This window comes from Mchenga conophoros, linkage group LG7 (genome assembly GCF_057382185.1).
Source record: "Mchenga conophoros isolate Kocher_MC1m ecotype Shallow Benthic linkage group LG7, M_conophoros_male_GT1.1, whole genome shotgun sequence".
NCBI lineage: Eukaryota > Metazoa > Chordata > Actinopteri > Cichliformes > Cichlidae > Mchenga > Mchenga conophoros.
The window spans coordinates 19,678,520-19,701,487 of record NC_140532.1 but is presented as its reverse complement, the minus strand read 5'-3'; the positions used below and the strand labels follow the sequence as shown (position 1 = coordinate 19,701,487).

General features: G+C 40.3%; 1 protein-coding gene across 2 annotated transcripts in view; it reads left to right on the top strand.

Annotated features, from left to right (window-relative positions):
* Positions 1 to 5,658: 5,658 nt before the first annotated feature.
* Positions 5,659 to 22,968, top strand: part of ppm1h (protein phosphatase, Mg2+/Mn2+ dependent, 1H) — a 38,470-nt gene continuing 21,160 nt past the window's right edge. Inside the window, exons 1-4 of one of the 2 annotated variants that reach the window (XM_085282784.1) lie at positions 5,659 to 6,227; positions 16,031 to 16,196; positions 17,034 to 17,081; positions 17,955 to 18,311. In XM_085282784.1, coding sequence (XP_085138910.1) covers positions 5,995 to 6,227; positions 16,031 to 16,196; positions 17,034 to 17,081; positions 17,955 to 18,311 — 804 coding nt within the window. In that variant the 5' untranslated portion in view covers positions 5,659 to 5,994. The remainder of the gene's footprint in view (positions 6,228 to 16,030; positions 16,197 to 17,033; positions 17,082 to 17,954; positions 18,312 to 22,968) is intronic. The other variant, XM_085282783.1, reaches the window with a different exon arrangement.

Sequence of the window (22,968 nt, the reverse complement as noted above, 5' to 3'; positions counted from 1 at the left end):
ATGATTCTGAAATTGGTTTGCAAAATTGCAGACTGAACCTCTGCCCATCTCGAATTCTGAGGAAAGTCTTCCTCTCTGAGATGCTTTTTATACACAGTCATGTTACGGTCCTGTTGCCAGTTAACTTAGTTTAATTGGTTACAAAGTGTTCCTCCAGCTGTTTCTTGTTAGTACCACGTCTCTAGGTTTTTTTTTTTTGTTTTTTGTTTTGTTTTTTGTTCTCATCCCCGTGCTTTTGAGATATGTTGCTGCCATCTCAGCATTCTTAAAATTGGGTTTGTATGTTTGCAATAAAATGGAAAGGAAACGGAGGAAAGAATCTTTATTTTTGGCTTGGTCTTGCATTCTATTGGGAGCAATAACACTAATTACCACTAGTAGTAGTTTATCATTTTTCCATTCAGTTTTATTTACATTGCTCCAAATCACAACAACAGTTGTCCCATGCAGCAAGGTACAGAACGAATGATATTGGTGATAAAATCACAATAAGCAATGGAAAATGCCTTCCTTTCAACAGGAACTGATATGTTTGCATATGTTCTTAATATGATGTAGCCTAAACTGCAAAATCGGTAGTGGAAAAAACAATCCCTTTCAACAGGAAGAAACCTCAAGAAAAAACAGGTTCGGGGAGGGGCAGCCATCTGCTGCGACCAGTTGGGGGTGAGGGGAAACAAAAGGAGAGCAGAGGGAAATGGAGACAAAACACAGGAAGAAAATTGCATACAGCGATATTACAGAAACACCTGGAGTGAAACGAGGTGCATCGAAGAAATGCTTAGTGCGTCACAGACAGTCCTACAGCAGCCTATGCAGCATAAAAAAAGTGATGCTTCAAGGTCACCTTATCCAGCCCTAACTGATTCTGATCTCAAATATTGCAGTCAGGATCTGAAAATAATTATTTTATCCTGACTTCAAAATTAGATTTTACTCATTGCTGACTTTGCAGATTAACAAAAGCCTTTGCCGTGATCCATGCTTATATGTGAGTTCCCTGTCTCCACATTACCCCATGCTGCAAGTATGCATGTGTGCCATCTCTATCCATCTGTGAGTCAGTCATCAGTTCAAGTAGCAGACTGATTACAGAAATGCAAACAGATTCTTCAAGCTATCCTGACCCTGCCATCACCATCATTATCCTGGGAGGAATAACAAGGAGCTGAAGACAGAGCAAAGAGAAACGCTTAACAGATTATTTGAAAACTGTAGTTTTCAAATAGTCACTGGATAAATATTGCAAATTATGCAATGTAGCAAGGGGAGAGATATACGGTTGATTTTATTGCTTGCATCTCTTCTGGCTTCTTTTTCTGATGACGCTTTATTCTGGGGGATCAGCTGAGGTTTGCACCAATATGATACACATTTCATCTCAAATCTGTGGACTATGCAGCCTTCCCTCTTCTGGATGTGGTTTCCATTATTGCTTTTGGCAGTAGGAATTTTTGCTCCCATAAGGCCACAAGATTATTAGTAAGGTCAGCTACTGATGTTACAAGATAAGGCCTTAAAGATGTCTCTCTGCAGACAAATCAACCCCTTTAACTGGAAAATGAGTGCTGTGCAAAGGTCTTGAACCAGCCTTCCTTTCGTCATATTTTTCTTCCAAGCCAGACTTTTCTTTTGTTTAAGGAGATCTTGAGCAATAGTTCAAGACATGCATAAACAAGCTACATGTCTACACACAACTTGGCAAAGAACCAATTTTCAATTTGTATCTTTAGGCACTTTGTAGCAGCCCGTCACAAAACTGAGTTTGTTCCGATTTCTTTTGTTGAATATAAGAAAACGCCAAAGATAACAGTTTGACAGGCATAAAATAGTCAACAAGGTGATTCCCAAAGAGCAATTTACTGTAAACTCAGCATGTCTTGACATGATGTGCAGTGTGTGGTTAAAATTTTGAAGAAACTGGACAAGTGGAGGACAAAAGAAATCATGACAGGCGTAAAATCTCTGTTGCAGGCAAACATCTGAAAAATCGTACTTAAGACAGATAAATTCCAGCAAAAAAAACCTGCGAGATTCATCTGATCCTTTAGTTGATTCATCTATTGTTCACTGAAGCCTGATAAGAAATGGGCGCAGTGGAAAGCTCACTGTCAAGAGGCAGTTCCTTAAGGAAGGAAGGGGGGGGGGGGCAAGGTATGACCGATTACACATTAATGTGACTGAAAATCAGTGGAAACGGATTTCATGGAGTGGTGGATCTAAACATATCAGTTTGCACATCATACATATTTAACATATCATTCAAACACAACTACAGCCATGTGTAAAACACGGTGGAGGCTCTGTCATGATTTGATGCTGCATCTCAACCCGTGGAGGTCTTAATCTGCCAGATAACAACATTCAACATGGTTCAAAAACCACAACATAAAGTTAAGACTTACATTGGAGTCCAGATGAGATTTAATTTATTTATTTTTATTTTAAATTACTCCACACATTCAGTTAAAAAAAGAAAAGAAAATGACATTGATAGATTTGTGAATGCAGAAAAAACCATCAGATTTTATTTGACCAGTACCGTCTGGAAAACACCTGATTGGCCACAGCTTTATTTTTTTAGCACAACAACAATTTCAAACACACTGCTGATATAGAAATATAAATAGAAAAGCACACAAGGAAAATTATCGGTCATGGATTGGCCTCCCCAGAGCTCAGATGTCAACATAACTGAAGCAGTGTGGGTTAATCTTGATAGAGAACAGAAGCAAAAGAGAGCCAAAACATGTTGAAATATAAAGGACAATCATACCAAATATTGACTTTCAAGCTTCTTAGAAGTGTACAAACTGTTTTTCCTTACATACTGTAATAAATCACTGCAACTATTTCCCATCTTCCTAGAAAATGATAAAGGCTGTACACTCCTCCATGAACCACAATGGTACATTCTGTGAAGATGAAACAGTAACAAGACTTCAGAATTTGACTATAAATGCGTTAGTGAAACACATAATTAGTTTATTTCACGAAAGGCAAGCAAGGTGGGGCCCTGTTTTGATACTACAGTGCATCAAGTTAAAATAACAATGAGATAAACTGCCTTAAGACTGCATAGATGTTTCACAGATGAAGTCTTAATGACTTTGGTGATGCTTCACTTTTCATCTTGTGCAACAACAGATCAAATGAACGAATGTCTGCCTCAGCTGTTGCTAAAAAGTGCACATGCTGAACACATGGTTTCCATTAAATAATTGTTGTCATTTGGAAGCTTTGAATAGTTTATCACTTCAAAAGAATGTATGTGAGGTCTCCTGGGAAATGAGCTTATCTTTGTGCATGTTGTCAGTTTATGGGGTATAATTAGCACAGAAAAGACAAGAGCCACACTCATTGTTCTGGTTAATTTTTTACCAGCTATCCCTGATTGAAAATCCAGTCGCAGGTAGAGTATATCATCTTCTGCATCCTGCTCACAGGCTGTTGCTTTTCCTGTGTAATTAGGTCAGTAGAACTCTTTGCTGGCAAGCTCATGAATTATTGATTTACTATAGTCTGCCAAATTCCCAACTTCACTTTCATCAGACTTTACTCATTTTCACTGGAGACATTCTGTATAATAAGCGTGCTCACGATTTTAATTGGCCCGCAAGATTTAAGAGATAATGTGTCTGAGTGTTCCTCAATATAAACCCCAAGAGTTCATGCTGTATTTTACAGGATTCTCAAGAAAAAAAATCACTCCCATCAAAAAAATAAAAAAAATAAAATCATGCACTCCATTTTTAACATGCACTATAAAAAATGTCCAAAAGCTTTTTGTGTCTATTTTATTTCTAGTCTGTAGCACATTTTTGACCCAAAGTGCAGCAGAGACAGGCACATTTGCATTCCAGGTCTCCAAACAACAACAAAAAAGAAGCAGTTTCAAAATAAAGCTGAAAGGTAGGTAACCAATTATTGTGGAAAGTAAAAATCACAACAATCTGAATTGAGAATTGGCAAACTGATGATTTATCTCATAAAGCTCATAAATTGCATAAATCATGACACATTGCTCTGTCCTATATGAGCCGCCCTCATGGGTTAAAAATATCTGTGTTGGTTTCGGCAATACCGATCCTGCTGTATTTGCAGAACTACCAGTTAACCCAACCCTTACTAAATCACATGTCTTTATACTATGAGAGAAAGTCACGCCGACCAGAAGAACATGCAAACTCCACACAGAAACTGTACATCACAAGCACAGTGTTCAAAAAATATCTTTCATAGTGGTTTTCAAAATAAAACAAAGCAACTATACAGTTGCCACAGTGAAACCAGTGAAGAGATTGGGGAACTGGAACCTGTTTTAGAAAGCGGCCCTGCGTCCACACCTAGTTTTAGTTTTGTGCTGAAAGAGGACCATTCTGTTTAAAAAAGAAAAAAAATATGCAGGTTAACTGTAAGTTTAATCAAATTTCTTTCCTACAGCACTGGATGACACGCGTGTTTGAGTTTGGATGCTGGTAGGTTGAAGCAAACTTTTGCACTTATGTAACAAAATAAGTTCCTCTGGTGTCTTGACAAGAAACCCAAACCACATTAGTGTTTGTCAAATAAGTGGAATTTTATTATAAAGAGCATGACTTAGATAATAGGTGATGAAGTGATTAAGAGCAGATTTTGCCATTTGCATTTAAAGTGAAAGTAAAGGCTAGAAATAATGCCATATGTCAGTTTGGCTGGGGATTTTGGGACTCCGACGTGAAATGCTCACACTTCTATTTGAAGGCATGTCTGTGCTCAGTAAACCGAAGCTGAAAGAACTGATTGCGTCCACACGGCTTTTTGTTTCCTCAGTGAACTTTTGGGATTGAATATGGATCATGAGCAGATCATTTGAAGTCATTTTGTTGCAACGCCCTCACCTTTCAGCACTGAAGAAACAGCTGAGTATGATTCTGTGGTTTGGTCGCTCTGCAGACTGCGGTTCACTTATGACATATCATTTAGTAGGGTTCACTTCTCCAAAATGGAGCTTTGTTGACAGAGTAAGTCCATAAATTCTAGACAGAGGGTTGGCTTAATGCCCAGTCAGTAAGATTTGCACTGACTCTTGGAAGAGAAAGAAAAAATGTAATCAGAAGGTGGTAACGCAATATGCCACTAGACACTGAAAGGCTCCCAGTAAGTGCCATATTTAAAACAACAGTTCTGGTTTTTACTGCATATTTGTGTTGACTGGACCCCTTTCTTGTGGACATTAGCTTCAAAGTACAAAACTGCCTTTTTGATAAAAGAATATTACCCATGTAGCCTTGATTTGTGTTATAGCCTACAACTTTGATCTGTTGTAAGCTTTGACCTTTGATAACCACACTTTCCCCAATGACTGTATTTCCAATCTTTTGATAAAGAAAATTGTAGAAAGATGGAAACAAAACAGCTGGTTTTAATTTTTTCAACACAGCTGTGGCACCACACCCTGTCAAGAAAAAACAAAGACTAGACGACTGCAGATGTCCATAAAAGAGTCACTGAAACCCTCACGGCTGGTTTATTGTACTGTGTGTTGTTCAGTCAGTGTGGCTCCATTTATATGTATATGTATGTATTTGGGTCACCGCCTTTTTCTCAGGCTACAAAGCCTTGTGTTGCACCTTGTTCGGGAGGTAATCGTCACATCGGGATTACACACCTTTGACCTCCAGCACTGTCAACAGTAAGCGGCTCACTGAGATAGGCTACCAGCGACCAAATCCACCAGCAGCAACCGGTTTGTCACATGACTGCTGTGCAGCTCAGTCTGGCTCTGTGTGTGTGTGTGTGAGAGAGAGCCTGTTCAGCTTTTATTTCCGTGTTCGCAGAGGGATCGCTGTGCCGAATGACTTTCCGCGGATCCTGAGTGTTTTGCTTTCTTCCACGCCGCGAATCTGCGTCGCCGTGCGGGGATCTGCCAGGGAGACTGGAAGAGGGGGGTGCGTGTGGGGTGGGGTGGCATTCACGCAATCGCATTGCCTGGACCCACGGCGCAGCAGGACCATGCTCACGCGGGTGAAGTCGGCGGTAGCCAATTTCATGGGAGGTATGATGGCCGGTGGCTCCAACGGAGACCATCCCAGCGGCTCGGATCTGCCGCTGAAATTCCCGTACACCCGACCGGACTTCCTGGGACTGTCGCCAGACGAGATCGAGTGTTCGGCGGATCACATCGCAAGACCGATCCTCATCCTGAAGGAGACCAAGCGGCTGCCGTGGTCCACCGGCTACGCAGAGTGAGTATAACCTGTATGCGTCCATCTTTTCTTCCACGCAGCATCCTTTGGAAGTGAGCGCGGTCTTCCTGGACCACTGAGAGCACTCACACAGGCGTAAACAGAAAACACAAGCCCCTCTCTTTATTCTTCTACTTATTATGATCTGCTTCACATATGTTTCAGATGATAAACAGGTTCAAGTACAGCTGATGGCTCTATAATGCACCATGCCAAATATTATTATAAACATCAAGGTTTCCTGTATTTCCAAGACATAAAAATACCTCCACCAAGCTGAAGGTCGTTGTGATCTCTCCCCTGTAACCAGATAAGAATGCTTTATTTTTCAAATGGTGTAGAAAAGGGAAAGATACCATAAAGCAGGTTATAACGAGGCCAGTTAAGCTGGATAACACAAGGTCACAGGCCTTTGATATTGTATGAGATAAGCAGTGCACTCACAGATAGGATCTGAATAACTGTCTCCAGGTTCATCTCTGTACTCCGTTCACTCGTTCCCTGTGTGAAAAATCTCATTTCAATAGTTTTTCTCAGTTAATCTGTTTAAAGCTGGGGAATTACCTCGAATGTAGCTTATGTTACACTCCCGTGATCCTCTTACATGATAACTTGAGACCAAAATTGCAACTGGACCTGAGATCATCTGCTGTATTATTGATATCACATCTTCTGTTTAGGCATACATTTGGCTCTCATGAATCTTCCTTCCAAGGCTGCAGTAAAGTGCAATACAAACTGCAATGTATTCTTAATGGACGTACTGTGTTATAAACAGCGCTTAGTGCAGCTGCTGGAGTCATAAAAAGCCAATTTCTGGCTTGGCGTTTGGTCAGCAAGGAACACAGCTGAATTAAAATGGCGGAACATGATAAAATACAGGGTGAATTATTCAACCTGTTTCTAAAGCCTACACACTGGAGAGGAAACAAATGAGTCATTGAGATTTACATGCTTAAAAATAATTACTTCATCACTATGTTCCATTTACATTTGATGTACACAGCTCAAGTAATCTGGGGATGTCTCATTATTATCTGCTTCCTGAGAGTGCAGAGTCACAGTCCCTCCTACTCATGCAGTCCCACAAAAAGTCAGTGAGGTTGTGTCCTGTCCTAAAAATCCTAAACCTACACCTACAGTGCGTGACTGCCCCACGCCCCAGTTCAGTCTTATCTTCATGCCGTTTCTCTATAAAGAAGTTTCTCTTTCCTTATTGATCGATTACATTTAGTAAGAGCACCAGGATGGAAATCTAATATTTCCAGTTTAGCAGTCCTGCTAGGAAGCCAGTTTAGTAGTGCAAGCGAATGTCATCTCAAGTCGAGGCTTTCTTGCTGTAGCACTCTTTTCTTAAGACACAGCTGCTTGAGCAGCATAGAGACAAGGACCTGAAAGAGCACTTTGGCTTATCAGTTGACCTGATCTTTTGTTAATGTTTCCTCTTGCTTTATGCAGTAAAAACATTAAACTATAGCAGGAAATGATCCAAATCATTTCCAAGAGCTCAGTGTGATCTGTTAATACTGGTTATTTGTAAAAACATTACTTCCTAAATCCTGAATTTTTAGAAGTTGGAAGAAGAGAATTAAAAAAAAAAAACATTTCTTGCTGTCTTGCTTAAATACAGCAGATTATTATTATTATTACTTTTTGCTGATCAGCTAGTTGATAAATTGACTGTTTCAATACTAGGAGAGCTATCTGCTGTCTCTTCATGTAGATTTAAGAAGTACAGAGTAATTGTGGGAGTCGCCCTTATTTATTTATTTATTTATTTATTTATTTTTACTAATCTACCATAGTGAATTTTTAATCTCAAGACATAAAAGAGCAGATTAGGACTGGCTTGTTTTTAGAAGCCATCGACTATTTTTATGATCAAAGTTTCCATTAAAATGAAAATTCAGATTTTTGTGTAGATACTGTGATCATTGTTATTCATCATCATTGTGTCACAAGGTTTCTGTGGCTATAAAAATCAACATATTCAAATGAGATGCATAATTCTGCAGGATCAGTTCAACAGTTCTGCTTAACACATCCAGCGGATACTCCCGCCAGCAGTGTGTGTGTGTGTGTGTGTGTGTGTGTGTGTGTGTGTGTGTGTGTGTGTGTGTGTGTGTGTGTGTGTGTGTGTGTGTGTGTGTGTGTGTGTGTTAGCTTGGCATAGAATCAACCAAAACCGAGACATACGTCATACCAGGGATTTGTCAACAGCTGGCTGACCAGCAGGCTTTGTTGTCATGAAATATCACTGCCAGCTGAGAAAACCTGAGCCCATCTGAGAAGTGGTGATCCGTTGCAGGTCTACTCAGAAGGATTAGTGGAGTCAATGGATCACTTTGATAAACCAAAAAACATGAAGACTTTGAAGGTACTATACCAGCATATAGTACTGACCACATTTATTGCTTTTTTTGTTTTTTTCTTTCTACTCAAATGGCTCATGTTTGTTGCACTTTTTGCTTTTTCAATATTATGAATATTTAATCCCTCTTGTAGGTTTGATTGAAACATTTGACCACTGGCGATGGAAAGTAAAAGTCTGATTGGGCTTAGGCTGGCTCAGCCTCATTTTTCTCCTTCTTGCTCCTGCTCTTCTGAGTAGTCCTTGCTGAGCTTTCCGAGGTTATCCTGGGTTATTTCGTGGCTTCCAGCAGAGAAAGAATGAGCAGTTCGCCTTCACAAGGAGGATTCTGATGCACTGTCTCTGAGTGGGTGCACTGTCTGCTCCAGTGAACGCGAACATTTGAATGGATCACTGAGTATTGCTCACTCCAATTGTGTCACTGTCTCTTTGCAGCACACTCGCATGCCTCACTTTTGCAGAAAGGTAACACTTACAGCAGCTCTTCCCCAGTGTTTTATTTTTTCTTCCCCTAAACACAAAGACCACTAACGTTTCGCTTGTTCATTCTATTGTTTGGGTGTAGCACTGTCATGCTATGTGTTGCTTGACTTTCCCAGACTTGAGAAGCTGAGGGGAGTTTCTCTTGCTCTCACCTTAATCAAGCTTATCTAGCTCTTAAAAGACTCAGTTAGTCTTTTATGTGGTCAAAATATAAAGAACAGTATGGAAGAAAGGAATGAGTCCATGGCTTATTTAACAGAAATGTACTCGCAGAACAACAGGGGAGTTTACTTTTGCAGCTAGTATGCAAGTTAGCAAGCCATACCAGGTTTCTATGTGTGATAGAGAGTGGTCAATCGTGTTAAATTGTAGGGGTGGGGGAAAAAATCAGTATATAGTATCATGATATATTGCATGGCATATGTATTGATCCAGGGACACCAAATATCCATATTTTATTAAATAAGTTAAAATAATCTAGGAAAACTATGGGCACATCTCATGTGCCACTATCCTGAGATAATGTTAGCCAAGCACTTACATTAAATCAAATCAAGTGAAAAACCATCCAACACTGGACACACGACCTCCTAATTCAAAGCAAGCTAATGCTCTGAATTAGTCACACAAGTAAAACTAGGACAGCAACATCTTTGTAGGTGTATATTGTTTGCCCTGAACCATTGGTGCTGTACACTCATCACCACTTTTGATTGCAAGGTGATTGCGCGGTTCGCCAGATAGGAGGCAACCTTTCTGCAAACAGTTGCAGTCTGACTTGAACTGTCTGCAATAACTCTCAGAGAAATTGTCAAAGGTTTGTAAATAACTACTGTTTCATTTATAAATCCAGAGCAAGTGAGCATAACTCAACTCAGTTGGCTGCCAGCTGGTTGTACTCGTACGAAACAGGAAGGTTCTTGAAAAATGATGTAATGATTAAATGTAAATTTCCTTCAAATGTGAATTCCTATGTAGACAGAGGCATATAAGTAATGCTTTTTTGATGATTTATCATCAAAATTGAGCAGCATAAATAAATAAAGTAAGATAAGGTTATCTTATTGGATAAAAGAGTCAATGAAAAATTGTAACTTCGAGATTTAATTTGCAGCTGGAAAAAAGTGATAAATCACAAGATATGTCATTGCAATCCTCAGCATATCACATAATGTTAAAAATCGCAATAGTTTTGTATGGTGAGTGAAATATTACGATAATATCGTATTATGGGGAATCTGGTGATTCTAACCTTTATTAAACAGATTTCTTAGACTTTGGCTTTTGGTTTTTGTAAAGGCAGTTAATCTTACCTACTAATATTTGCTAAAGTATGACTGAAATTTGTTTTTTGGGGAGGCCAAATGCTTGTGTTGACCTCCACCCACTCATTCAATCACTCACTGACCCAGTGGACACTGCAGCCTCAGCAGTACAATCAATTCTCAATCAATATGCGTGTCTGTAAGGTAAAAACTAGTCCCACCACTGCACACTGCATGTTTTATCTGCAGGTCTGCTGGCATTCATATGTGAGGGCATGCCGGTGAGATGATCAAATCTGTTTTAACAGGTGAGAGAGTGGGCGCTCCGAGGTGTTTGACAGCTAGGGTGTGTTCAGCTAACATTTTCAAGGTAACAAAAGATAACATTTTTTCAAGCAGCACAAACATGTGGCATAGTAAATGTGGATAAGCATTATCAGTGCACTGTCTTTCCGGTAGCCTACATAATTTATCATTCCCATGGGAAAGAAGATGCATAAAGTAAATGTCAGTCCCAACTGTGGAGAGGAGGCGCATGAGCAGCACTTCATACATACACACTTCATACATTTCCCAGTGCTTGCTCTGTCACATGGTGCAGCACATGGTTTTTTGCTTATGTTGCTTATACACATCGCTCAGAGGTGGGAATGACATAATCCTGATGAATCTGTATCTTAAGTATGAGTAACTGTTGAACAAAACACGTGTTGCACTTCCTTAATCAAGTTATCATGACTGATATCATGATAATATTATTCTGCAGAAGAAGTGACAGGAAGCTGTAACAGCATATAACCACAAAAGTAGAAAAAATTACCCAAACATGCATAACATAGGAATATTTGTCCTTTAAGTTAGTTTGAATCTAAGTGTGAATACTTATAACAATCAGCAGAAATAATGTGGGAGTTTCAGTAAAGCACAGGAATGTGCAATTCATTTTCCTCAGGATCAACATCGAGCCAAACTGAGGTGTTCTTGTTCTTCTTCTTGTTCTTCTTCTTGTTCTTCTTGTTCTTCATCAAACAGTGCCAGTTTCTTATGTTGTCTCTTGGGAGAATTCACTGCCCACCCCCACTGTAGCAAATATACAGACATGTGCCATTGCACTAAAAATGCTAAACTTGCATACAGATAAAAACATACATGTACAAGTAACAGACTTATTAAAGTGTCTAGGAGAAATTAGGGAGCAGACATGGATACCCTACAATCATTATAGTAACATTATAAAACTTTGAAAAACACAAAGAATTGAAATAGGTGGGTTGATGTTCAGCATCTATTAGCTAACATGAAAAGCTATAATTATGTGTTCATTGCCTCAAGGTTAGTTTTGTTTTTTGTTTTTTTCTATAACTTGGCATCACTTCTGTGAGTTTTTGTCTGGACTTGTATTTTTTGAAAGGAGGAGAGAGACTGATAATGTCTGGTTCCTGAATGTTATTTTTTAGGTTATCATGAGTGTTACAATTGAGCCTCAGACCGTTTATGTTCTTAATACCATTATTTAACCCTAGTTTCTGAGTGTTCTCTCTGTTTCGTTTCTTTGCCTCCCCGGTCCCAGTGTCAAGCCTGTGTGTCTTAGTCTTTGTTTTTGTGCTTATCTTACTTCCGGTGTTACTTTGATAGTCTCCTGCCTTTTGTGTGACATATTCAGTTTTGCTTCCCTTGTCTAATTTTTCTAGATTAGTATCATCTGTTTTCATCTGTGAAAGTTCTTAGTCATCCAGGTCATTGTAGTGTAGGAGAAAACAAGAAACAAGAAACTGACTTACTGCTCATAGCTATTGCTAATCCACATGTAAAATTTTACAGTATCCAATTATATAGATACAAAACTACAATAAATTTATGTTAACAAGAAAAAAAAATGACCAAAAAAAAAAAGTTCCTCAAACCAAAGAAGGAATATAGTTATGTAGATCACACATCTGACAGGATAATTAAGGCCATGACACTGTCTCTAATATGAAGAGCTGAAATGAAGTAAGTGAATATGACAGCCCTCTTCTCGGACACAGTTCATGCCTCCGGGTGTGGATGGTTTTTCCTGTCATATAAGAGATGAAAGGATTGGAACCTCAACTGTTGTTAATCTTGTGATTATGTGTATTTTACACGGTCAATTGACTGTCGGGCGTCGCAGTGCTTTGGCCTCAGTCATGCATGATGGTGTATGAAGAGTTGGAGTTAGCGGCCTTCGAGTGGTGTGCTTCTGAAATTGTAGGGCGAGCCGGACTGAAGGGGAATAGAGCTGCTGGAGATAACCAAGATAAGCGAGTGAACGCTGAGTGAATGTGATTTTGATTGTAAGGAAAAATTTGATGGCAGCAGCGCATTTCAAAAGTTGGGGCGGGGCCATTTTTACCACTGTTTAGCATCCCCTCCTTTTTCTTCGTGTGATAGCTTCAGCCAGCATTTGTGAATGTCACTGGGAACTATTTTTACAGACAGTGACTTCTTAAAGTGTTGCTCGGCCCATGCAGTGATTTTCATGATAGAATCGATCCCGTTTTAATGGAGTGCCACTTTTTGCCCTTGTCCCTTGTGCACAGAGATTTCTCTAAATCTGAGATGTGATTATGTACTGTAGATTGTACTGTAGTCTTAATTTTCTGTTTAGGAACATTGTTCTGGAACTATTCCACAATTTGACTGGTGAACCTTTTTGGGTAACTTCTGCTCATCTTCATTTCTGAGTAACTGCCTCTCTAAGATGCTCTTCTTATACACAGCCATGTTACTCACCTGTTGCCATTAAAAACTGATCAAATGCTGCTTCAGCTATTTCTTTTTTAACTACAACTTAATTTACCAACCGTTTGTTCAAAGTGCAGAGAAAAATGGTGTGTAGTAGCTGGAAAATGTAAAAAACTAATGGTGAAACTTTTTGAGTCACCTACATTAATAAAAAAATAATAATTCTGTCTCTCTCTCTATCTACACTTTGTGGAAAATAGTTCTGAACCCCCTACGCAATACACCTACAATATACAATACACTTTCTATACAAACTCCTTGGAAATCCATGCCATGAAACTCCTGGCACACCGTTTGTGTGCTGATGTTAATGCCAGAGGAAGTTTGGAACAGTCCAATCATGGAGTCTTCAGAGCATTGGTGACTTTTACACACCATGTGTCGTGTCCTCTGTAACTTCGTGGCTGATTGCTGTGCTTTCACTTTGTATTAATAACACTTACAGCTCATTGTAGAATATCTTGGAGGGAAGAAATTTAACAGGATGAATTGGAAATTGTAAACGACAAAACGGAAATTGTAGTTTTCACTAGCCATATTCCTAGAACCTAACAGGTTCACTTGGGCTGTTTGCTACCTTTCTTTCTGACTTTCTTACTGTAAGCTACCTGGGCATTCTCTTGGACAGTTCTTTTCAACTTGACAAACAAGTACCACTGTAGTTAAATCTAGCTTTTACCAACTACACCAAATTGCCAAGACCAAGCCTTACATACCCTGTAAGGATCTTGAGAAACGTATCTATGCCTTTATCGTCTCCAGATTAGACTACTGTAACTCTCTCTATATTAGCCTCCAATCTACCCTTCTCTGCAGACTGCAGCTCGTTCAAAATGCGGCAGCACGCCTCTTAACGGGAACTGGCAGGTTTGATCCTATCACCCCCATCCTCGCTGACTTGCATTGGCTTCCCATCAAATACCGCATTGATTTTAAAATTCTGTTGCTTACCTTTAAAATTATAAATAACATGGCTCCTAGCTATCTTACTGAACTTCTCAGCTTGTACACTCCTAGGAGAGCACTGAGGTCAACAGGCCAACTGCTCTTAGTGCAACCTAGGTCACGGCTGAAGACCAGAGGTGATCGTGCTTTTGCTATAGCTGCACCCAACCTCTGGAATAATCTTCCTACTGCTATTCGTCCATCTGAATCGATTCAGTCTTTTAGTGCCTGTTTCCTGCAAATGTTCCCTTATGTACTTTTAATCATTTTACTTTATTGCTGAATAACCTCTTAGTCGAGTTTTTTTGTATTTTCTTTTACTTATTTACACTGTGCTGCAGCTAATTAGTGCTCTCCACCTGCTGGTGTATTTATTGTTATTGTTCCTATCTCTAATTTATTGTATTACTGTGAAGCACTTTGGTGTACCGCTGGTTTTTAAATGTGCTATACAAATAAAGTTGTATTGTATTGTATTGTATTGTATTGTATTTTTGCCGTGGTGGCATCCTATTATAGTAGGAACTCTTTACGACCTGCATGGCTAGGTTCTTGATTTTACAGACCTGTGGCAATAGGCTTAAAAAACTTGAATTCAGAGATTAAGAGTTCTGGCCCATGACTATGTCATCTAATGGTTGTTGGTATCCTTGACACACATTGCTCTTATTGTGTTTTTTGGGGTGGGGAAGCAGTGAATAGCTCACTGTGTAGGTCAGCAATAATAATATCCTATAAATATCCTGTCAGTTTTATGGCTCAGTGTTTTCTTAGCTGGAGACAGAGGATCACTGCTTTCATTCTCATGGTTTGTTTACAAAGGATTCTCCTTTGGGAAATAATCGTGACTGCCTCTCATATCAACATGTAGCCATATCGCTTGTCATTTATTTGGTCTAATTTCCCTTTGGACACATAAGATCCAAAATAGCTTAATGCTTTTAAGGATAGTAGGAAATATTAAAGGGTCTTTGTTATGGTTCGGGCTAAAGGGAAAAAAAGTGGCATAATTTTTATAAATTTACATTCCAGTTTCATATGTTGGCTCTTTTTCTCTTGTGGTCTGATCTTAAAAATGATACACGTAGTTTGAAAAGCCCCCTGTAGACAACTTCACTTCACTTGACTAGACTTCACTGTGGCTAAAATGAGAATGCCTGGAGTGGTGTTAAGCAGCGTGTGCTTGTCAATGTCTACACAGCAGCTCGCAGCAGCAGCGCACCATCTGCCAGGTGTTGTATAATGCAGTATTTATGTGTCTTGCTGTCCTTTGTCCTGCTTGTGTAAGGCTTAAATTGAAATATGTATTTAAAGTGAACTCGTTGATGTCATTTCTTAATGTTTCGCTGTCAAAATGGGTGTCACGTAAACTGTTTCACAGAAATCGTGTTTTTGGATGGTTTTACAGTCCAAAAACCATCACTGGGTTGACAGACTACACAGCTTCCATCTCATACATCTGCAGCCATGTGCTGACCAAGAAACTTTAAGACTATTAAACATGTAGAACATTCATGTCTATGTGACTGCGCTAAAGGCACAGTCACAGACCACAGCTGTTATTGAAATTTGTTTTTGTCCTGGTAGAAGGACGTACTTGAAGTGATTTGAGCAAAGATGACAACTGATGTCTTATACATAGTTCCCTCAAAAATGTGTTTACTAATCCTATTTTTAATATTATGCAATTAGTGTATTTATTTCTTGGAAGGATGTTTGTTTTGGAGCTGCTGGATATTTGAATTTAATAAAGTACCTATTCTACATGATACTATACCACATAACCATACTGTAACTACAGTATATCGTGTCTGTTAAACATTTTTGTTCTGTACCAGACTATATTTCTGTATTTCTTTTACACAGACATTTAATTTTTTACATTAATTTAAAGATTCTTATGCCATTGCAATGTGTATAGTGTGTAAATGATAGTTTCATATATGGAATTTCTTAAATATCTCTCTGTCCAGGGTCATCAATGCAGGGAAAAGCACATTAAATGAAGATCAGGCTTGCTGTGAGGTCCTGGTTGTTAAAGGGAGACCTGCAGGAAGCCTCGCGCCTAACCGAACCCCCACAACCCGCAGGAGGTCGTCCCTGCCTAATGGTGAGAGTCTGGGCCTCCGGGAGAACCCGGTAAGTCAAAATGGAGGGTTCATGCCCCAACCCCCCCATCCCCCCATCACATCCACCTTCACGGACATTCTGCAGATGCATTTTCACGACAGGAAAGGACAACAGAGAAGGATAGAGTACAAACTGTGCTGTGATCTATTGCATTTCTTCTCCATTTGTTATCTTTAGAAATAGCACGCTGTCTGGATGGATAAACATGTGCGCAGCCAAAATAATTATTTGCACTGAAGTAAAAAGAATGGAAAAAAGGAAAAGTCTTTTGGTGAAATCGGGTGGAAAGTTAATAAAGGATCACTGAGCAAGTGAAACGGTGTTCTACGAGACAGTCTTATATTTGCAGACCAAACATTTTACAGAATTTAGCAGATTATCATGCATGACTTAAGGGTCATAATGCCTCCTTTCTTTCTAGAAAAATGCCATGGCAGACTGAAGCCTTTACATTTTAGCTTTACTGATGAAGGTAATGCAGGTAGAATGAGTTCATCAGTGAATTCCCCTGGGGCCTGTTGGTGAGACCCAGCAGTTTATTGGAGCGGACAGCTTAGCGTCCTTCACACTCCACAGTAGCCTTCAATGACTCTTAAAGTCACCCTTGTTTGCTTTCACAAGAACATTGTGTCATGGAGTACTAAAGAAAACTGTGTATCATTATACCAAAATGCAGTGTCACTGCTCTACTGTCACGACATATTGACACACTTAATTCAATCACTTGCAATTTATCCCATTCCCTACAAGGCAGAGAAAAGATGAAAAGCGCAAAATGTTTACCAGCTCTTTTAAAGTCCTTTGTGATTACAGTATACTAATACTGCTCATAAAATCTCCTCTCAGCTCACCAGTACTTTACTCAGGCCCAGCCGGAGCCTACAGCAAACTCATGCAAGTATCTCATGACTCACTTTCGCAGTGATGTAGCCTTTTTAGTGCTCTTTGCCTGCCTCGTAGACTCACGCTGTAGAATTTGCCTGTGCCATATATAGACAATCAGAGGCTTACTTTGCGCAGCAAAATGTGATGCATGCAACAGCAACTCTGTGGCTATGTGACTTCATTACTGATAGGGGAGCTGTGCTGATATGCCATTGTTGGTTTTTTTTTTTTTTTTGTGAAGACCAAAAACTCAAAGGTGAGCAATGAATCAGCCAGATCACAAGACATTTTGAATCTTATGTGGGAGATGAGACTTTGTAGATCAACACAGAGGACGCGGTGTGCGGTTTCAGAGCACAAACTGCATCATGCCGCACCTACTAATACCTCCAGATTTAAGCGAAAGCAAACATTAACATCAGGTTCATTCACTTATGGGCATCGTGCATATCTGTGGGGAGGTTTGAGCTCAGATCAGATTACGAAGTCTTCACACTGAAGACCGATGGGATGAATTTGAATGCTGTGTAGAAAGGCGCTCTCATCCACCAACTGTGAGCAGCGCAATTTACATAGTACAGCTTCCTGTTTGTGTTTGAGAGCTGTACCTTGAGTTCAACTGGTTCTGATTTGGTATTAAAAAGGTCTCTCTTTTCGCTCTGTGCACCATTACCATGATTGTACATCAGCGGTTCCTAAATGTCACGACTCTTTGCCCATCAGGCTGTACTTCACATACTTCCACCTTTGATATTCAGTGGATTTTCGGCGTGCAGTTCATAGATCAGTATGAATGCAAAGTCAGATGAAGTTCCTCCTCTCGCATTTTGCATACTTAATGTTGACACATTTTTATTTACTTTGATTCTTATCTGTTTCCAGGACAACTCTGAAGACCTAACTTTACACTACTGGGCACTGTTCGATGGCCACGCTGGCTCCGGGGCAGCTGTAATGGCCTCTCGTCTTCTCCACCACCACATTGCCCTGCACCTACAGGAAGTGATGGAGATCCTCTGTACTCCTAACCTTGTGCCGCCCACGTGCCTGGGTGAGGAACCTATCAATCACCACCTCACCCCTTCATCTCAGCGTGTCCTTACAAGGGCTGCATCGCTCCGGGGTGCCGCAGGGGCTCCGGGTTCCCCCAGTACCCCACCGACACGCTTCTTCACAGAGAAGAAGGTGTCGCAGGAGAGCCTGGTGATTGGAGCCATCGAGAACGCCTTCAAAGACATGGTAAGAGGCACGTGCGTGATCTGTAGTTGTCTTTTGACCTGTAAACGTTCCATGTCAAATGCATAGATTGTATATAAAAGATGGATTTAGCCACAGTGGCGTCATAGATTGATTTGCAGGATACCATCTTCAAGGCTCGAGAGGAGCATTTTGATTCTGTGGCACTTTTGGGCCTTTCATTAAAGTCAGGTGGTGTATCTCTAAGCAGAGCACTTTACTGCCCACACCCACACCTGTTTTTATCCGCTAGTTAAAAAAAATGCTGTAACAATGAAAAGAATACAAAGAAAAGCTTCTCCTGCTCTTCATAAAATGACGCTTTTCCAGCTGTTTTGCCTGGAAGCAGGGCGTTGCTGGAAATGAAAAGATTAACTGTATTCTGTTAAGCTAAGTTACAAACCCATAACCATATAATACTTTTTGATCACTGCACACACCTTTAGCTGTCATACACATACAGGGAATTTCCAAACTACTGTTCTTTTGCATCCCATGCTCCACTTCATCACTGCCTGCGCACATACTATAAAATTAATAATCTTCACATCTGTTAGCCTCTAGTTGCTATCAGTAAATGCTGATTTGTCATGATTAGACAGTCAAGCCAATTACACATAAGCCTCCTAACTTCCTGCTGGTGTGTAAAGGTGAGCGCGTACACACATACAGCACACAATATAATCTGTTGTTTACGGTGTAGAAATGACCTGAGCTACCCTTTCTGCTGCTAATTTGCTCAGTATGTTCAGTTATACAGCTGTAAAATAATTATGTGCTACACTATTAAATGACTTTATCCATTAGAGCCTACATTAGTATTTCAAAACTTAAAGGTACAGTAAGTCACTGTTTGAGATTAAACAATAGAAAACAGGCTGCCCCTCTGTTGGTCTTCCTTGGTCTCTTGTGTTCTGGGGGCCTCTGGATGTCTGGAGTTTTGATCTCCTCCATACCTGCTTCATACCCTGGAGGACGGGGCTGTGGCTCCCCACACTCCCTAGCAGATCGTTACATGGAGAAACCTTTGGAATACAAGCATGCTGATCCACACAGGTATGCACACAGGTGTACACACGGGTATTCACAGACGTGGACTACAGCTTTCTTGGCTGCTGCCTCAAAGCACATTGTGCGCTGTCTATCTTGCGTGCTGCACAATATCGTTTATTATTTAGTATCTACTGATATCTACTGCTAGCTAGTTTATTGTGATGGTGCTGTTTTTTTATTATGTTGCTCTTTGTTGTTTGCTTTCTCTTCTGTTTTTTTTCTCCATACAGGTGACCCAGGTGTTTTGTTTTTTTGTTTGTTTGTTTTGTTTTTTCTTTCTTCCCCCCCTTCTCACCGTCTCTTCTCCCATTTGGTTTTCTTTCTCTCCCTCTCTTTCTTTCATTCTTTCTCCCTGTCCTGTCCCCCAGTCATGTCTGTCCCGTTTGTAGCAACTGAAAATAAAATAAATTCATAATCATAATAAAGGTCAATCAAATGGACCAATATGGCAAGGCCATGATGATCCACTTGTTAAAATAAATCCGCTTGGCATCTTTCTTGGCCTTAAGACAACAAACAGAAGAAAACAAGAATATTGTACTCATAAATATACATTGATTAGTGCCCAACTATGTCTTCCCACAAATCGATGCATTTTCATAAACTTGAATTAATCCATTAAAAAAAACACAGGAGCAGGTTTGGCTTGTGGAAACTACCATGTTGCTCCACCATCTTAAATACAGTGGCTGAGATGGTTTTGGTACTCCTCTAATTAACAGTTTCTCACATTGTATGAGAGTTTCTTTACTGAGTGTCTGAGTCCAGCGATGTTAGATCAAAGGAAGTTTCACTAACACTGGCTAACAGCAGGTAATCGGTGCAAAAAGAGCCAACTGCTGCCATCCAGTGGTGAGATTTTCCACATTGTACCTTTTAAATTGACTTTTTCTGTATTAACAGTACTGCAGGTTTTAATGGGCTTGTCTTGAGCATCATCCTCCAGCACTTTAGAGAGGAGATTATGTGTCTCTGACAGCTGGTTAAAGGTGATAAGGTACTTATGGCGTGATCACACGCTGTAAATTTTACCAGAGGCCTGATAGCCTGAGTCAGACGGCAAGTAGCACAGCCAGGAGAAGTAATGTACTTTCGCCATAAGCTGCTGCAGGTCACAAGCACTCGGCATCTGGCTGCGCTCTAAGTGGATGCTTGAGATTTAACCCGTGGAGAGGCCATGGGATCAAGAGCAGAGCTAATCAAAACAGCGCTAGCCTGTGTGATTGAGGGGTCAAAGTTCACTTTTTCAGTTTCACCTTCAGGCTCTCTGTTCTTGATTATGTTTGTAATGATCCTATGCACGCCTGTATAGGGAGATTAAATTCTTAAGTCAAAGAGGGTTTCATTTGCAGTCATTCACAGTTTCCCATGTAAACAGTATAATGCCTGTCAGCCAGTTTACATAAGCAAAGGTTTTTAGGTATGTTCAGAATTCCAGTAAAACAGGTGAGAACTAACTGCTGATGCACCTGTACCTCAAACATGGAATTTACTAATGATTAAAGCCGGAATCTTTTTGTCCCTTAGCCCATAATGTGCATTTCCTGGGAACGTTGCTTCCGTCTGCTGTGTTATACACAAGGGATCGCCACATGTTTGATTTGGAAGATTTTTAGGTGATATGTTCTTTATAACACAACACAATTTGTGTCACTACACTTGTGTACACCACACATCCCCATGTTTAGACTAATATCTGTGTGGTGGAGGTAAACCCCCTCCTGTAATAGGCTAGGCCTGACACTGAATTATCCTTTTGATTGCAAAATCATAAATTCTAACTGTAAAATGTAACACGGGTCAGATATTGGTGAATGGCAGTGTGGACCAGTCTCCTCGGAGAAATCAGTGCTTAATGCCGTCTAGTGCTTCCATTTGTTGACCACTAGGTGGTAGTGTGTGGTTAGTAATGTTTAAGAAGCCGCACTGCCAACCAAAGAGAAATTGTGGACTGGTGCTCGTCTGTCTTTGTAGGTACAGCAATGCTTTTTGCAGGATTAGTTAACTAAAAGTTCAACTGTGAATTGTTGATTATTGAACTGCTGATTCGAAGTTGTGAGGGATGTTTTTAGAAACAGTCAGGGTGATTACTGAAACAATGTCAGGCTAACATTTGTTGAACATTGTGGCATTAATTAGTAGAAATCAGGTTTCGGGTTCAATTCAGTGTTTCACCGAAAAGGCAGCACATTCTCTGTGGTGGAGTCCTCCTTACTCTTTTATTTTTCTACTTGCAACCAACATTGGCTTCTTTTCCTCCCGAACTTGCCCCTGAAAGAGCTATTTTTAAATCATATATTTTAAAGCACATACAGTGTATTTTAGGTTCATTGTTCAGTGCTACACTAATTTGTTTCTTCAGGTGGTCACAGTGTGTTTTTTCTTACAACACAATGGGTTCTAATTACAGTACTTACTCTCCTCCCGAGCTGTCACTTATTTTAATTTCAGTAATCATTTTTCCGTAAAATTAGATGCAGTTTGGTTCAAATGGCACACATTTCCTCTTGGAACAAAACACTGTCAGCTCTGCTCCTGCTGAGAAACTACCCAAAAGCTGATTTTGGCAGAGTCTCACCCCTCAAAGGATCTACAGTGGGGCAAAAAAGTATTTAGTCAGCCACCGATTGTGCAAGTTCCCCCACTTAAAATGATGACAGAGGTCAGTAATTTGCACCAGAGGTACACTTCAACTGTGAGAGACAGAATGTGAAAAAAAAATCCATGAATCCACATGGTAGGATTTGTAAAGAATTTATTCGTAAATCAGGGTGGAAAATAAGTATTTGGTCACCTCAAACAAGGAAAATCTCTGGCTCTCACAGACCTGTAACGTCTTCTGTAAGAAGCTTTTCTGTCCTCCACTCGTTACCTGTATGAATGGCACCTGTTTGAACTCATCATCTGTATAAAAGACACCTGTCCACAGCCTCAAACAGTCAGACTCCAAACTCCACCATGGCCAAGACCAAAGAGCTTTCGAAGGACACCAGGAAAAGTATTGTAGACCTGCACCAGACTGGGAAGAGTGAATCTACAATAGGCAAGCAGCTTGGTGTGAAAAAATCAACTGTGGGAGCAATCATCAGAAAATGGAAGACATACAAGACCACTGATAATCTCCCTCGATCTGGGGCTCCACGCAAGATCTCATCCCGTGGGGTCAAAATGATCATGAGAACGGTGAGCAAAGATCCCAGAACCACACGGGGGGACCTGGTGAATGACCTGCAGAGAGCTGGGACCAAAGTAACAAAGGTCACCATCAGTAACACACTACAACGGCAGGGAATCAAATCCCGCAGTGCCAGATGTGTTCCGCTGCTGAAGCCAGTGCATGTCCAGGCCCGTCTGAAGTTTGCCAGAGAGCACATGGATGATACAGCAGAGGATTGGGAGAATGTCATGTGGTCAGATGAAACCAAAGTAGAACTTTTTGGTATAAACTCAACTCGTCGTGTTTGGAGGAAGAAGAATACTGAGTTGCATCCCAAGAACACCATACCTACTGTGAAGCATGGGGGTGGAAACATCATGCTATGGAGCTGTTTTTCTGCCAAGGGGACAGGACGACTGATCCGTGTTAAGGACAGAATGAATGGGGCCA